General features: G+C 24.5%; 1 protein-coding gene across 1 annotated transcript; it reads left to right on the forward strand.

Annotated features, from left to right (window-relative positions):
• The first annotated feature begins 1,800 nt into the window (after window positions 1–1,800).
• On the forward strand, window positions 1,801–17,698 carry LOC145841878 (UDP-N-acetylglucosamine--dolichyl-phosphate N-acetylglucosaminephosphotransferase-like). Its single transcript, XM_082949171.1, has 8 exons — window positions 1,801–2,117; window positions 4,237–4,445; window positions 5,781–5,908; window positions 7,038–7,106; window positions 8,524–8,692; window positions 13,294–13,482; window positions 15,413–15,565; window positions 17,208–17,698. The coding sequence occupies exons 1-8, from the start codon at window positions 1,977–1,979 to the stop codon at window positions 17,374–17,376; spliced, it is 1,227 nt and encodes a 408-aa protein (XP_082805297.1). The 5' UTR covers window positions 1,801–1,976; the 3' UTR covers window positions 17,377–17,698.
• Window positions 17,699–17,996: the final 298 nt, after the last annotated feature.

Here is a 17,996-nt window from a genome sequence, read left to right on the forward strand (position 1 = left end):
ACTGTTTTATTTCCTTTAATAAGGAAGATATTGAAGTTTTAAATATTGATCACTTGTACTAAACTTACTTAAAATTTGAAAAAAAAAAACAAAAAAACAAAAGTTACTTTGTTTTTTTAAGTAAAATTTACATAAAGTTTTCAAAATTGACTTACCCCATACAAACTAAACTTTTTTCAACCTCACTATCAAATCAAAAATTAATTGCATCAACAGTAATCAAAAAGAAACATTGTACTGTTATTTACACCTATTATCTAAACTACAACCATATAAACGAAATCAACTTGAAAAGAAACCTTAAATATAAAAGGTTTAAAATTTGATGTCATACCCTGTTGCACATTTAGTTACATAATGTTACCTACATTTATTTTAAAAAAATTACAAATTCATAATTATTTTTATACAAAATATGAACTTTCTATATAAGGTATATATTTGTAGTAATAAGCTAAGTTGCCTAAAAAGTGTAGAAAATGCAATTTTATGATAATTTAATTGATTGTTTTTAACAATTGTACAATGATCTATTAATAACAATTTTTTTATTGGTAAAATTATATGGTTAAACATACTTGCAAATTTAAACAGCTTACCTAAACTAAAAACAAAACAGTTACTAAGCAGTAAAAAGTATTACTTATTTAGTTTACTGTGTGAAATTTTATTTAAGGGCATAGGGGGGTTAAACACTTTTTAACTTATTTTATACAGTTTTTATTAAGCAACAAGATGCTTTTTACAGATTTTGAAAATTCAAAATAGTTTTTGAGATATAGCCGGTCAAAGTGGGAGGCAACAATAGGATCCTTATGGGAGGCACAAACTAAAATGGCAAATAATTAGAAATCACTAAAAATCTATCTCCTCTTACGTTTTTTGAGATAACTACCTCAAATTTTCAGGAAATGTTCCTTGATGTATTAAGAAATTTCTGTAGGAATAAAATAAAAAAAAAATTGAAACAAAATATCAAAAAAAAAACCTTTTTTGTTAATTTTTGATATAAAATTTTTATTTTTTATTTTTTTTAAATTCTTTCTGACAGAATTTTCTAAATATATCAAGGAACACTTCATGAATATTTGAACTAGTTATCTCAAAAAACGTAAGAGGAGATAGATTTTTAGTGATTTCTAATTATTTGCCATTTTAGTTTGTGCCTCCCATAAGGATCCTATAGTTGCCTCTGACTTTGACCAGCTTTATCTCAAAAACTATTTTGAATTTTCAAAATCTGTAAAAAGCATCTTGTAGCATAGTAAAAACTATATAAAATAAGTTAAAATTTCGAAAAAAGTATTTCACCCCTATACCCTTAGTTTTAGTTTGTTTAAAAATAACCAAAGTAAATAACTTCTAGTTAGTTACCTTCATTTACCTGAAGTTAATTGAAAATTTAAAAAATACTTTTATTTGTTATTTCTGTATTTACAAACAGCTGTATGAAATAACACTGCAATCATAAACTGTTGCAAAATAAATATTTTAGTATTGGATATAAGAACCTTTATTTATAAACACAAAAAGTTCTGGTTGACAATCTTTGTAAAAAATTAAATAAATTTAAACAAATAAATGTTTGATAATATAAGTTGTTTTATACCTATTTTGTGCAGACAGTATGAAATCATACAAAAGTAATGTACATTAGCATGGAATCAGAAATTTATTTTTTGCTTAAATTTAACAAATACATGATATTTTTATAAGTTATATGTGTAAAAACATTGTGTAATTTGATGAAGTTTTGATTACATAATCTTTTTGTTATATCTGTCTTATACTCACAGAAGTATGCTCTTCTAAAGTTATTTATACATTACTATGAAATCAGCAATTTTGTTTTTGTTTAAACTCGCATCTCAAATTCCAGAAATTGCCCTCAAAAGAACTGCTTTTTGCTTGAAAGGCTACTTTTGGTTACTTTTTGTGGCAAACTCTTTCTTACTGTAAACTTTATAAGATACAACATGGACTCTGCCTTACTCGCAAACGTTTTCTTCGCCTTTTTGAGTTTTTTGCTGCCCTACAAGCTCATACCCACCTTCAAGGAGAGCCTCATCAAGAAAGGGCTGTTTGGCAGGGACTTGAACAAAGTTGATAAGTCACCGGTTAGAATAGATTTACACAGTTTTACTAAAAAATAAAAATTTATTACAACTTGAGAATATTTTACATTGATAATAAAATTTTTGTGATTTATAAATTTTAAGGATATAAGGGGGTCCACCTTGATTTTCACAAGTTGATATTAGTTTAAAAAGTTTTATCTGAGCTATCAGATATTTTATCGCTTATAAAAGTTCAAAGTAATTTTTTAGATATAAGCAATCAAAGTTGGTGACCTCAAATAAGTAGTGTTCCTAATGGAAGGCGTAAAACTAAAATAAGAAAAAGGACTATTTTATTAAAAATTTATCTTGTACTTCATTTTTCAATTAATCTTCCTAAACATTTTTCAGAAAGTCTATTATTAAATTTAAAAAAGATTAAATGTACAATTTTTTTATTTTGAAATAAAATCTTATTAAAAAAAAAACAACCTATTTTATTTTTTTTTTTATGTTAAATTTTAGTTTTAAATATTTCTAAAATCACAACATTCAAAGTCTTTTAAACTATATAAACATTTCCTGAAAGTTTGAGATCTCTAGGCTAGCTCAAAAATTATTGGATCATATAGATTTTTAGAGTTGTTTTTTTTTTAAATTGACCTCAATAAGTTTGCAATTTATAGGTTGTAATGGAATTTTTTTTCTAAATTACAGTATTTCTAAAGTTGAATAATATGTTTTAATTCTATAAAAACTAGTTTGTAGTTTTTACTTAAAACCTTAATATAAAAGCCAATGTTATTTTATTTAAAAGTGTTAGACCCCCCTATGCCCTTAATAAGTAAAAAACTTCAAAAAAAGAGAAATTATCTTTTCATTTAAAGTTTTTTATTTTAATTTTTGTCAGTTAAGCTAAGTGAAGATTTTAAAGGTTTGAATTGTTTAACTATATTATAAAAATTAAATTCAGAAGACTTAAAGATTAACTAGGGTAGCTATTACTCAGGATACTAATTATTTTCAGTTAAATTCAGGATAGTTTCCAATTTTTAAAGATCTCAAGATGACTAAAGATATATTTAGGCTAACTCAAGCAAGTAAATAAATAAAACTCAGGATTTAATAAATTGTACCAGATTCCATATTTTGATATTTTAAAACCAGTTTTGTTTAAAAATTTGTTTTTCGATTTATTACTTTGTGTTGCTACTTACAGTTTTGATCTACTTACAGGTTAAATTATTTTTGGTATATTTTTATTTGCATTTTTAAGTTGTTTATATTTTTAAACATTTTTTGTTTAACATTTTTAGTAGTTAAATATATTTAATAAAAACATTTAAAAAATAGTTTTAGTATATTTACTTGATGAGTTCTCTTGGTTTTTATATATAACATTAACACAAAAGTTTGTAATAACTACAATTTAAACTTTTACTCTTTTGATTCTGATTTTTTATTACCTATTACATAGTATAATAGGTATGTGATGTATTCTTAGAATTTATGTTATACTCAAAAGACAGTAATTTGTTTAAGATAAAAAAATAATTTTAAGGTTCAATTTTTCTAGGAATAGCTCCTTGAATTATTAAAAAATATATTATTGAACCAACTAAACAAATAAAACTTTTTATGATCAAAAATAAAAACTTAATCATAATTTTTAAATATTGTTAAGAATTAATTAAAATAGTTCTTAAAGTAGAGTTGTTTGGTATCATTTTCAAACCAGACTAAGAAAGTTTGAGAACTACTGCTAAAAAAATTTAAAAAGTGCAAGATAAGATATATTTAAATGTTTTTTTTTCTTTCTCATTTGGTTGTTTTATGCACTTTCTGACTAAGCATCTTAATATTTCAAAATTTAAATTGGATTAAAATAAAACACTAAAAGTAACTTTAATCCAATTTAAATTTCTTGAAATTAAGAAAAAGTTTATACAGTTTCTGTCAATTAAAAATAACATTTAGTGGCTCTGAAGCGTGTGGGAATAGTGATTTTTTTTCTGTTTAAAACAATCTTTAAAATGAAACAACTAATGAATGATTATAAGATTTCATTCAATAATAATAGTTTTAACAAAAATAGACAGAAGCATGGGGAATAATATATATATATATAACTCTTTATATCATGATACAATTAATAAATATGTTTTTATTCTTTTTTAAGGTCCCCGAAGCATGTGGAGTTATAATGAGCATCTCCTTCTGGGTCATCATGGTCCTCTTCATCCCCTTCCCCTTCTACAACATGATCGGGTCGAGCGAGTTGGTCAAGGACCTGAACACTGAACTCATTCAGTACATGATCGCGTTGCTTTCTATTTGCTTCATGATACTGCTGGGATTTGTCGATGATGTACTGGATTTGAGATGGAGGTATGTTACTTATTCTAACATTCATAAAATAGTTAAAATAGTGTTGTTAATTTTGTAAATCAAAGATGGGCTGTTATTCTAGTTGGCTGATAAGATTTACCAAATGATAATTTTTGCAAGCTAAACTTGTTAAAAAAAAGTCTTTCCAGGCAAAATAGTTTTAAAAATTTTATTTACAGTTTATTTTTATTAAAAATAAATATTAATGTTATCATCACAATTGTGTATAAAAATCAAATTAACTTCACATTCCAAAATATTTGTTATACAAAAGCTAAATTTGATTTTTGCACATTGTGGTTGTTTTTGAGTTTGAAAATGCTGGTCAGGCTTGATGGCTGTAGGTTGTTCACCCTTGTTTCGATTATCTTTTCACCAACTGTGTAAATATGAATGTAATTTTAGTAAAATAGTGTTTGTTAGTGAGAAAAACTTGTGTATAAAATATGAAAGCATATTAAGAAACATATCACTCTTCTTGAACTTATTGAAACTATCAAGGTCATTGAACAGTTTTTCATTAAAACCTTTGTATTTAAGTTTGTAGTCCAAATTAAATTTAGAGTAAATAAGTTATGTCTTTTGTACAGTAATTAAAGTTAGATGACTTGGATATGTAATAAAAAGTACTATATAAATAAACTAAAATGTCAAATAAAATTTGGAATTACTTATATGATTGAATTTACACCAGAATTTAAAACTTTGAAACTTTATTTGTAATTGTATATTTTAAACTGACTTTCATAAACATTGTCAATAGCTTAAATAGAGGTACTAAGCTAAAAAATATGTTCTTAGTGCTTTATACTACATAAAGCTCTTTACATTTCAGTAAATTGAGCAACCTATTTTAGTTAAGACAAATAACCATATATTATATTAGGACAAAATAACACAACTAGTTCTATAAAAACAACTGTATTTTGTTGTAATGATTTTTTTTATTTCAGGTTATAATTTTTTTATTCTATAAAAAGAGCAACTTCAAATTAATTTTTAAGTTATTATTTTATCATTTACAATTAACCTCTCAAAAGTTCTTTTATTATTACTTTATATAAAGTAATACTTATCTTTTGTACTTAAAGCTTTCATATTATAGTCTCTGTTACTTTAAAAAACAAAGCTTTTCCCCCCTTATTGTATTGAAACCTATTTATTTACAAAATTTATTCTACTTAACTCAATATTATTATACAAACTGTATGTAAAAAATTACTCATGATATTTTTGTTCGTGCAAATACAAATTCATGATACCAACTTCAGGGTCCCTTTTCCTTCTAATTGTTAAAAATAAATTGAGTATTTAATATTTTTTCTTTTAAAACAGATACAAGTTCATACTGCCAACAGCAGGCTCTCTACCCCTTCTACTTGTGTACTACATCAACATATCAAACACAACCGTTATTGTGCCTAAACCGTTGGTGGTTCTACTTGGAAGTTCATTAGATCTTGGTTAGTTTTGATTTTCGTGTTTTATTTAACATATACCAATGGTGTTTTAATTCATAAAACCATGACTTGCTTTTGTTCATTTTAATTGCATTGTTTTGTTTTTGCTTAAAACCATAGTGTTTCTCCCATAGCCTGGTACATACTCTTGCGTATTTTCTAGTTAGTTTTCTTAATTTAAGAAATATCTTCAAATATAATTTGTAAAATTATAGTTTTATTTTTTCAGGCATTGAAAGTATAAAAAGTAAGTTTATTTATATGAATTTTTAACAAAGGTTTAGTTGTAGTGTGAAGTTATTAAAGAAAGTTTTGTTTCAAAAATTTGGAGAATTCAAAATTTCAGTTGTTTTCACTTATTAAGATTATAATAGCGATTTTCTAACAAGAGTTGAGTGCATTAAATTATCAGGGTTGCCACTTTACCTGGAATCCTGGAAAAACCTGGAACTTGACAATTTAGGCAAAAAAACCTGGAATTTGGGAATTTTTGAAAAAACCTGGAAAACCTGGAATTTTGAACAAAGTTCACTTTGAAAATCTGGAAAAACCTAAAATTTTAATAATTTTTAATGTTCAGTAGTAAAATTTTGATTTGACGTAAAAAATCTATCATATAAACAAAATTTTCTGTCACTATCAGTATTTTATTTTAAACACTTTCACAAAGTAGCTTTACACGAATTTTCAATGTTTTTAACTTATAACACAGTTTCTTATCTTAAACTTTATTTTAAACTAAAAATAGATCCAAAAATGTGTACTTTTGAAAACCTGGAAGAAATTTGGAAAACCTGGAAAAAATTTTGAAAAAGCGAGTGGCAACCATTATAAAAGAGCAATCTAAAGTGATAACTAAACTCACTATAACAAAAGGATCATGACAGCTATAAGTATCAGCATATTACATGTTAAAATTTTTCATGTAAATTATGTTGAATAGTTATATTATTAGTTTTTCTAATGTATATAAATTCAACTGTGTAATTTCTAGTTAATTACCGATTAAAATACCTAAAACAGTTTGGATAAATAAAATATATTAAAAATTTACAGCGGCTTTTTAACTGCATGGATTTTGTTTGTTACTACTAATAAAAAAAAGAAAATTAGTGTTATACAAATTTCACAGGTTTTCTCTACTACATATACATGGGAATGCTAGCTGTCTTTTGCACCAATGCCATCAACATTTATGCAGGTTTGTTTTACTTATTTGAAATGTATAGAAATTATTTAAACTTGCGTTACATATAAGGTAGCAGTAGATAAAAATGTTACAGCAATTACATGATGTTAATAATACAGTCGTTAATACATATTCAGTTGTTTAATACAGTCGTTAATACAATAGATGTTAATAATACAGGTGTTAATAATCTTTTAGTATTACATTTTTTTTTAATTTGTACAGTGTTTACTAATGCGATAAATGTTCATCAATACATTTTTTTATTTTCTATTTCAACTTCAAAGTTAACATAATTGTGCTAGCTTTATAAACTTTAGAATTGCCAAAGTAAGGCAAAATATAGATTTAAAAAAGGTTTAAGCTTAAGCTAGCCAGGGAAATGACATGAATCGGCATTTTAAAAACATTTTTTTAAAACAAAACTATATAGGGAAGTTTTTAATGTAGTTCAACAATATTATATAAATGGGTCAAAATTACACAAAGACAAAATTGCACGATGGGTCAATTTTGCACAAGGCACCAAGGGTCAATTTTTAACGAGTTGCAATTCTGCAAGGAGGGTCATTTTTGCACGAGAGTAAAAAAAACTAAAAGATAAACTAATAAAAAAATAAAGAGAAAAAAAAGTTACTGATCAAGGGTAAGAGTTATGGGTAACAGTGATAGTAAAAAAAATAAACAATTAATTGAAAAAATTTTTTATTAAAAAAAAAAAAAATTATGAATAAAAACAAGCTAATTAAAAAGAAAAAAAAACTTCCGACCAAGGGTAAGGGTTATTGTAAAAGTGATAGTAAAAAAAGAAAATAAAAAAACTAAATCAATAAAAGATAAATAAAAAAATAACCTGTGAAAAAATGTTTCTGCGCAAAAATGTTTCCCGTTCAAAAGTGTCTTTGTGCAATTTTTTCTCCTCGCAATTTAGTCCCCTTGTGCAAAATTGACACCTACCACTTACATATATAATCATCAAGTGTAAGAAAATTTTTAATGTAGTTCAGCAATTTCTTATGTATATATAATTTGTTGTTGTAGACTCCTCTTTAAACAACAAGTTTAATAAATTATATTGTTTGCCGACATCAACTGTTTAGAAGTGGGTCAATCATTAGTGATATGAGCATCAGTAGTTAAAATATATGTATAAAACTACATTATATTTTAATTACTATTCTTATACATATTTGCAGGCATCAACGGTTTGGAAGTGGGTCAACCATTAGTGATATTTTAATATTTGTGTAATAATTTATATTTGTTTTTGTAGGAATTAATGGTTTAGAAGTTGGCCTGTCATTAGTAATATTAAAATATTTATGTAATAATTTATATTTGTTTTTGTAGGAATAAATGGTTTAGAAGTGGATCAGTCATTAGTAATATTTAAATATTTATGTAATAATTTATACATGTTTTTTTGCAGGTATCAACGGTTTAGAAGTGGGTCAGTCATTAGTGATATGCGCATCGGTGATAGCCCACAACTTGATTGAGATGAATATAAGCAGCAGTGTTGCTTCATACCACAAATTCTCACTTTACTTCATGTTACCTTTTTTGGGTAGCTCACTGGCATTATACTACTATAACAGGTTAGAGTTTAATATTTAATAAATTTGTTTTTCATACCACAAATTCTCACTTTATTACATGTTACCATTCCTGGAAAGCTCTTTAGCATTTTACTACTATAACAGGTTAGAGTTTAATATTTAATAAATTTGTTTTTCATACCACAAATTCTCACTTTATTACATGTTACCATTCCTGGAAAGCTCTTTAGCGCTTTATTACTATAACAGGATGGCTGTTAATTTATTTTATTATTTTTTGATATCTTTACAAATTCTCACTTTACTTCATGTTACCTTTCCTAGGCAGTTCACTGGCGCTTTATTACTATAACAGGTTAGAGTTAATTATTTAATTAAATACTATTTTAAATTTTTCTTTATTTACCACAAGTTTTTAATTTATTACAACCTTTTATGGAAATATCTTTAGCGATGTACTTTATAACATTGGTTAATATTTGGTTGGTTAATAAAAGAAGATGTTTTTATTTTAAGTTTATGTCATACTACTTAATTTCAGTGTGTAATTTTTAATTTGTTTCATGGGTACTTGCACTGTATTATTATTTACTAATTGGTTTGTTAGAAATATTAAGCTTTAAAAATATTAATCTATTCTTTTTTTAAGTAACTTAAAAAAATGATATCAAATGATTAGTACTGTGATATTCCACTGATTATTAAGTATTATTATTTTTCAGTTGATAGGTATATACTTGACTACTTTGTTATATACATATATATATATATATATATAATTGAATGTTTTTGTGTATTTTCGTAAGTTATGTTTGTATTGAAAACTGTTTATTTTAAGAATAGTTTGACAATTTAAAATACCTTTTTTAAAATTTAGTTTAAGTCTTATTTTAATAAAACTTTGATAATTTTTTAACTTAAGTAGTTTTTTCTATAATTTTTTATTTTAGTGCAAATTAATAGATTAAAATCACTGTTCTAATAAAATAGTAAAATGGTTAAAATACGTTTTTTTGTTTTTTATAAGCTTGCATATAATCTAGTTTTTAATAGTTTGATCCTAATTATTGTCTTTTTTATCTTAATTCAAGTATCTAAAAACAATGACTTATAGTTTTAAGTTTTATTTCGTGAATTAAACAATGTATTTAAAAAACTACTTAAACCAAAAAGTAATAATGTTTTTTTTTAAAGTAGTGTTAAAAAATAACTATTAAATATAATTGTTTATAAAACAATTTAAATTATACTCTAATTTATTTTATAGCTATTATTCTGTTAACTTAAACACAATTTTTAATTTGTACATTTTAACTAGTTTACAAATAATTTTTTTACAAATAAGAATCTATTTTCTAACGAGATTTATAGTTTTTACAGGGTTGCCACTCGGTCAGGAAAAGTCAGGAAATCAGGAAAAGTCAGGAAAAATTAAAAAAAATGACAAAATCAGGAAAAAATGGGGGGTTTTGAAAAAAAGTCAGGAAAAGTCAGGAAATTTGATCAAATTTAAAAAAATAGTCAGATTTTTTTCAGTTTAAATTTAAAAACTCCTTGTTTTCCAATGCCTTCAAGTAGTAAAAATTAATAAAAAGTCCTTTAAAGTCAGAAAAAATTCCAAAATTTTCATAAAAATATTTAAAAATATTTAATTTTATTTCCAATGCCTTCATCTGGTATAAATTAGTAAAATATCCTTTATAAAACTGCAAAATTTTTATATTAACATATTGATCAAGTACCCTACTTGAACAAGCAGATTTTGTAAGCTTTTTAGTATTGATGATCTTTAGCAAGGACACTTCCATAAAAAAACTGTGATATATACACAAAAGTTTATCTAGCATAATTTTAGAATCAAAGTGTTTTTTGTTTAAGTAAATAATTGAGTTCTAATAACTAAGCAGTTAGTTTAGTATTTTATGTAATAAGTTAATGTGTATACTGAAGAGAAATGCAGACCAGATGAAGGAAACCATATTTTTATTAGAAAAGAGGTTGAAGGGCTAATAAAAAAAAAACAGAGAAAATAAATTCTAGTACATACATTTAAAAAAAACAGTATTTGATTAAGTTCTTTATTGTTTTAATGTTTTAACTGTAAAAATTCCTTATTGTTTCAAGGTTTGAGTTGTGAAAGTTTCTTATTGATTATGATTTTAATTGTAAAAGTTCCTTATATGTCGTTTCGTTTATATAGATACATTTATGCTAGGAAATCTAAAAAATTGTGTTAATTATTGTTTTCAAGGTGTCAACTGTAAAAATTTGTTATTGTTTTTAGAATTTAGTTGTGAAAGTTTGTTATTAATTCAAGGTTTTAATTGTAAAAGTTCCTTATATGTCGTTTGTGTATCTAGATACATTTATGCTAGGAAATAATAATACAAGTATTTTACTGATAGAGCTGTTTATTACAAACATCAATCATACACAGATGGTTTAAGTGATGTACTTGAAGTTTGATGATAGAACTCAGCAAAAAACTGTTGTTTTTAACCTGTATGAAACTTAGATTGAAAGCTTTATATACTTTCAAAAGTTAGACAATGTATCTTAGAATAAGTTTAATTTAAAAGTTTGATTTAGAAAAGTCAGGAAAATTTTGGTAAAAAGTCAGTAAAAGTCAGGAATTTTTTTTCAGCTTGATCAGTGGCAACCATGTTTTTATGGTATGAATGAAAACAATTTATAAAGATTTCTACAATAATCTAAATATTTTTTATATAAATTGAAAAGTATAGTTTTTAAGCTTTTAAATGAAAATTGTTTAAGTTTAAACCAATCTGTGTATCTAATCTGCGCAGTACATAACACTAGTAAATGTTTAACATTTTGTTGGAGTAATTGTTGAATTTTTAAAACGTAAAAAACATATTTTAATAATGTGCAACATTTATTTAGTTTATATATTTTCTAATAATTAATGTTTGAAAAAAACGCTTATTCAAAAGTTCTGTAAACCGGAATTATTAGTCACTTCACAGCTAACTTATAAATGATATTATAATTTAAGAGCTGTTTTTTATTAAGTTAAAACAATTATAGTTTTAGTAAGTTGTATGAATTTGGTTCACAAAATAATAATATATGTTTTTGATGAATACTTATTTTAATAGGTAAATTAATGAGAATTAATAAATTAAATATTTTTGTGTATGCTAAATGTTTTTTATAAAAAAATGTTCTTGATATAAATAATTTAAAGTTTTATAATAAAATTTATTTAAGTCTACAAAAAAAAACTTTTTACACTGAAGTATTAAAACTACATTTGAAAAAAAGTCTTAGCATCTATATTTATCTATTTTTAATTATAGATGTGTTTTGTTCAGCTCTACTAACAATTTTGTATTTGAAAGTTTATATAATACAGTATTTACGTGGTTGGTTCTATTTATATATTTAAAGTTTAACATGATGAAGCTAGGTTAATAAAATACGTTTTAAATTTATAAAACTATTTAGAATTTATACTATTTTTTGTATCTGTTTTGAGCTTTATAATATCAAAACCCTTAAGCAAGTACATTTGTAGACTTTGATAAATTTTTCCTTTTAATATCTTTAAAAAGTTTCACACTTTATAATTATTTAGAAGGTGAGTGCACGACTATTCGAATTCTTAAAAAAATAAAGGGTCACAACTTGAAAAATATTGCCTACTTGAAAAAAAAAGTATCTAGGTCTTGTTAATAAATACAAGCAAATTTTACCCTTTGCAAAACATTAGATGTTTTTAGATACGGTTTAAAAAGTCTTAATACTTAGTTACTTTTCGTAATTTTTAAAAATCTCTAAATATATTTAAATTTTGGATAAAAAGAAAAAATTGCTTGTAGATATTAGTAGGACGTACATATCTATTTTTTTTACTTTTTTATAGTATATACTAATTTTTGAGATATAGTCTCTTAAATATTAAATCTCAAATAAGAGTTTGACCAGTTTGAATATAAGTAGTCATGTAATCGAAAAATATAACCTTACCATGTTGTTACTTACAAATATATTTATTATTTTACAATATTTATTTTATGAATTTAAATGTTTTCATTTTGAACTTTTTTTTTCACATGCTCAAAATCTGCGTCATATTTATAAACTAGTATGTTTAGTCACAACTTAAGTATGTTTATCACAAAGGTTGTTAGTAGTTTTTAAATATTTATTACTAGTTATTTTATTATCATTAGTTTTAAAATAAAAGCTTTATCAAATTTATTGCAAATGTTTGTTAGATTGACTTCATAACAAAGTTTTAAATTGGTTTACTTATTATGAATATTAAATAATGAATATTATGAAATCACAAATGTTCAATACTTCAAACTTAATTTATATTAAATAATTTTTACACATGATTACTTTTAAAGTACTGGCTTTACAATATAATTATATATCAAAAAGAAAAATTTTGCTCTTTGGTGTTGTAAAAATATCTACGACTGAAATGTTCGTGGTTAATACTTTATGTTTATTAAATACAACTTAATTTAAGATATTTTATAAAAAGTTAAATTATTTTTTACAGATACATAAAAAAAGTGTTTGTAGGAGATAATTTTGCCACTTCACATAAAAAAAACTGTTATTGAAAACTAGTTCTATTCTTATTTATTTTATTTTTGTCTTTACAGATATCCATCAAAAGTGTTCGTGGGTGATACATTCTGCTACTTTGCTGGAATGACGTTCGCCACAGTGGGAATACTGGGCCACTTCAGCAAGACGATGATATTGTTCTTCGTGCCGCAAACTGTTAATTTCGTGTATTCAATACCGCAGTTGTTCAGATTCGTACACTGTCCCAGGCATCGGTTGCCCAAGTTAGCAGAATTTTTTTATATTACATAATTTATTGTTCAAATTTTGCATATTTGAAATCAATTTAATAACAATAACTGTATTTTGTAAAACAGTTTCTAAAGTTGTTTAATTAAAACGCGTTTTTCTTTTACTGTAAGTATTTCGGTCAAGCTGTGTTCAAAAAGCTCTTCCAAGTAGAAAGTTATTGTGTATTAATAAGCCATTACATATGCAAAGTCACGAAGCTAGTAAACATTTTTTAGATTAGTGTGTTTTTCTCCTACACTGTCAGTGGCTGCTGTGAAGAGTCAATTTGAAACATTTTAATTTATTGTACACTATATAGTGTTGTACTGTATAAAGAAAAAAAACTAGGATCGTGGAAAAACCTGGAAATTGACAATTTAGACAAAAATATCCTGAAAAAACCTGGGATTTGAGAAATTCTGAAACAAAATCCAGAATTTTCAACAAGAAACACTAAAAAACATGAAAAAATCTTGAATTTTAAACTGTTTTTGCATTTAAAGTAACAAAATTCCAATTAGATACAAAAAGCTATCTTATGGATAAAAAAGTTTTTTACTACTTAAAAAATTTCATAAAAGACACACATTTAAAGTAGCTTTACAGTATCTTTTAAGTGTTGGTATAATATTTGATGCATTTTTGTACCTTAAGTTTAATTTTGTACTAAAAATGGTTCAAAAAAGTTGTTTTTTTTCTAAAACCTGTAAAAAATTTGAGAAAAACCTTTGACAATCAACCCTGTGCCATTACGGTTGTCACTAAGTAAAAATAGTTTTAAGTATTTAGTTATGCCAAATTCCTCGCCTGCCTAAGTAATTATGTTTGAAAATTTATATAAACTGTAATTGATGTTGTGTTAACTTCTAAAAGTTGTTACAAAACTATAATTTCCGTTGGTTTATATAACATTGGTTTGTATCTGATTATGCTTGTGATTATAATTTCAGTATTAAAGATTTTCAGATTCGAAATGTTGTCAGAGTTTTAAGTTTGTAATTACTTAAATATTGTAATCTAGGTCTTATGAGTTTACATGTTACACACTGTGTATCTAATAAAATAAACAATTTTTTAAGTCTGTAAAAGTAAACTTACCTAAGTTTTTGTTTTTATGCTGTGATGAGTATAAATATACAGGATGGTCACTAAACCTTGAGTTTGAAAATTTAGGCTAAAAAACCTAAAAAAAACCTAGAACTTGAGAAGTTTTGAAAAAAAAAAGACTGGAAAATTTTTGAACTTGGAACAAAAACAACTAAAAACTTTAATTTTAAACGAAAAATCTATCATATAGATAAACAATTTTGTCATCATCAAAACATTTTTTATTAGAAAAAAAAAACATTTATAGTAGCTTTACAGTATCTTTTAATGTTAACATCATACTACTTGACACAGTTTTTAACCTTAAACTAATCATTAAACTAAAAACATACCCAAAAACGTGTGTTTTAGATACTTGGAAGAAATTGAGAAAACCTGGAATATATTGAGAAAACCTGGAATAAATTTTCTCAAAAACCAGTGGCCACCCTAAATATAGCCAGGTGTTTGAATTTTTTTAAAATTTTGTTCAACTTTAGTTGGTCAGCTTAAGGTAATAAGTAATGGGACAAATTTTAATCAATTTTAATCAAACATTCAAAACTGGTAATAACTCTGCTAAAACCAGCTGCAAGTAAAAGTTTTTTGTTATGGTTGAGTTGTTTTTGTTAGTACCAATGATTTGTGCAAATAAACATTCAATACCGACTTATTTTAAAAAAATTATAACTTGCGTATTTTTCTATGCACATTAAAATTGTAATAAAATGTTTACCCTTCTCATTCTATAATGTTATCAACAAAATGTTTGTGTAAAACTACTTGTAATGTGCTTGAAATAAACTTAGATGTTCATAAAAATGTCATGATTTCCAGATACAACCCAGAGACAGACAAGCTAGGAATGAGCTACTCCGAGTTCAAAACTGAAGATCTGTCAAAACTCGGACATCTTTCAATATTCATATTGGAAAAACTGACATTACTGGATGTACATAGGAATGTCGGGGAAGATAAAAAGTATATGAGGTAATAAGTCTTTATATTGATTTTCATTTTATATATTTTTATATTTTTGTGTCACCACTAGCTTTTCCTACATAAAACTATGAAAAAAAAAATTTGTGGTTTTTCAAATTGTTTAACGCTGTGCGTTAGTCTCAGAAGCAAACTTAACTCAACTTTATGATTAAAAAAATTAAACATATAAGTCACTCATTTAAAAAAGTTAGTTAACTAATTTCATTTAGCGCATCTTCAGAATAATATTGCAAGAAACGTTTAAGATAGTAGAAATTTTACTTAAAAATATATTAAAAAGAAGTACATTATAAAATACAACAAAAAGCGGCAGCAATAATACCAAAATAAATTTCCACTATATTTTATGTTTTTGTATTGTAAATAACTTGAAGTTAACAAAGTATCACTTAACTCTTATTTAAACGTTTCAAACAGACTTTTATACTCTATGACGTACCTATTTTTAGCTATACTTTTCAAATTCATTGTATATAACTAAATTTTCACTATATTATTATCAGTTTTTAGCAAGATTATTCTGATGATGCGCTAAATGTAATTAATTAATAAACTATTTTTAAAAGAGTGAATTATGTTTAAACTTTTTAGTTATAACCAATACCAAAACCAAACTATTAAAAAACGTTATAGTTGTGTTTTATAACATGAGGGTTCTATTTATAGTGTACAGGGTTGCCACTTTACCTGGAAAAACCTGGAATTTGACAATTTAGGCTTAAATAACCTGGAAAAACCTGGAATTTAAGAAACTTTAAAAAAAACTGGAATTTTGATTCAAAAACCTGGAATTTTCATTAATTTAAACATTTTCAGTTGTAAAATTTTGATTTGACACAAAAAGTCTATTATATAATTAAGATTTTTTGTCAAAATCAAAAAAAAAAAAAAAAATTATAAATATTTTTACAGCATCTTTTCAATATTTTTATACTATTTAACACAGATTCTTAAATAGAAATTAACTTAAAACTAAAAATAGACCCAAAAATGTATACTTTTAAAAACCTGGAAGAAATTTGGAAAACCTGGAAAAAACTAGAAAAAACGAGTGGCACCCCTGACTGTAGCTCTTTACACACTAGTGATCTAAGTTTGTATAAAATTATAGATGTCAAAAAATTAAACAGCAAACTAATGATTTATCAATTATAACCAAAGCTTTACAACAAATCATCTTACAGAGTATCAAACATGACACTCATAAATCTGATGATACTCAATATACTTAAAATACCAAAATTAAAAACAATAAATACTTAACAGAGTATCAAACATGACACTCATAAATCTGATGATACTCAATATACTTAAAATACCAAAAATACTAAAATTAAAAACAATAAATCCTTAACAGAGTATCAAACATGACACTCATAAATCTGATGATACTCAATATACTTAAAATACCAAAAATACCAAAATTAAAAACAATAAATACTTAACAGAGTATCAAACATGACACTCATAAATCTGATGATACTCAATATACTTAAAATACCAAAAATACTAAAATTAAAAACAATAAATCCTTAACAGAGTATCAAACATGACACTCATAAATCTGATGATACTCAATATACTTAAAATACCAAAAATACTAAAATTAAAAACAATAAATTCTTAACAGAGTATCAAACATGACACTAATAAATCTGATGATACTCAAGATAGGACCGACGCACGAAGGAACATTAACAAACATATTAATTATTCTACAAATACTCTGCAGTTTACTAGCATTCTTCATCAGGTACTATCTCGCCACTCTCTTCTTCGATAGCGCTGTTGTGTTGTAACTCCCTCTCTCGTTTTTGATTCTCTCGTTTTGAGTTGTCTCTTTAATGGGTTGATTCTCATTTGTGTTTAGCCGACTAATATTTTTATTTATTATTGTTTTATCCAATTAACTCTACCTGAATAAAAAAGAGCAGTGATTATTTTTTATAAATTTATAAATTAACTGTATTAAATGTTTTAAAATAGTTTAAATATCTATTCAATATTAAATAATCTTTATTAACCAATTACATGTAAAATTCTATATAAAACTATGTTCAATTATATTACATATGAAAAAACCTTATTCTTTAGAAAATAAATTAATAAAAAATCAACTTGTACAGCTTTTGGTTAATTAGTCAATTTTTATTATTATTTTTATAATATTATGAAAAAAATAAAATTTAATATATACTTTTTAATAATATAAATGCTCTATAATTTTTGTATTTTTATTTAATGAAGCGTATATTGCAGTAATCTCATTTATTTGGTGTTATATTTATACATATTAAAATTAGTTAAACTAAGCTTAAATATTCTTCTAAAAGATAGAATTATTTTATTGACTAATATTAAAAAATCTTTAATAAGATAAGAATTTGTAATTTTTCTTAATTTTTTGCAACTAGCTTTT

The sequence above is a fragment of the Thalia democratica genome, chromosome 8 (assembly GCF_965202585.1).
Source record: "Thalia democratica chromosome 8, ktThaDemo2.hap1.1, whole genome shotgun sequence".
In the NCBI taxonomy this organism is placed as follows: Eukaryota; Metazoa; Chordata; class Thaliacea; order Salpida; family Salpidae; genus Thalia; species Thalia democratica.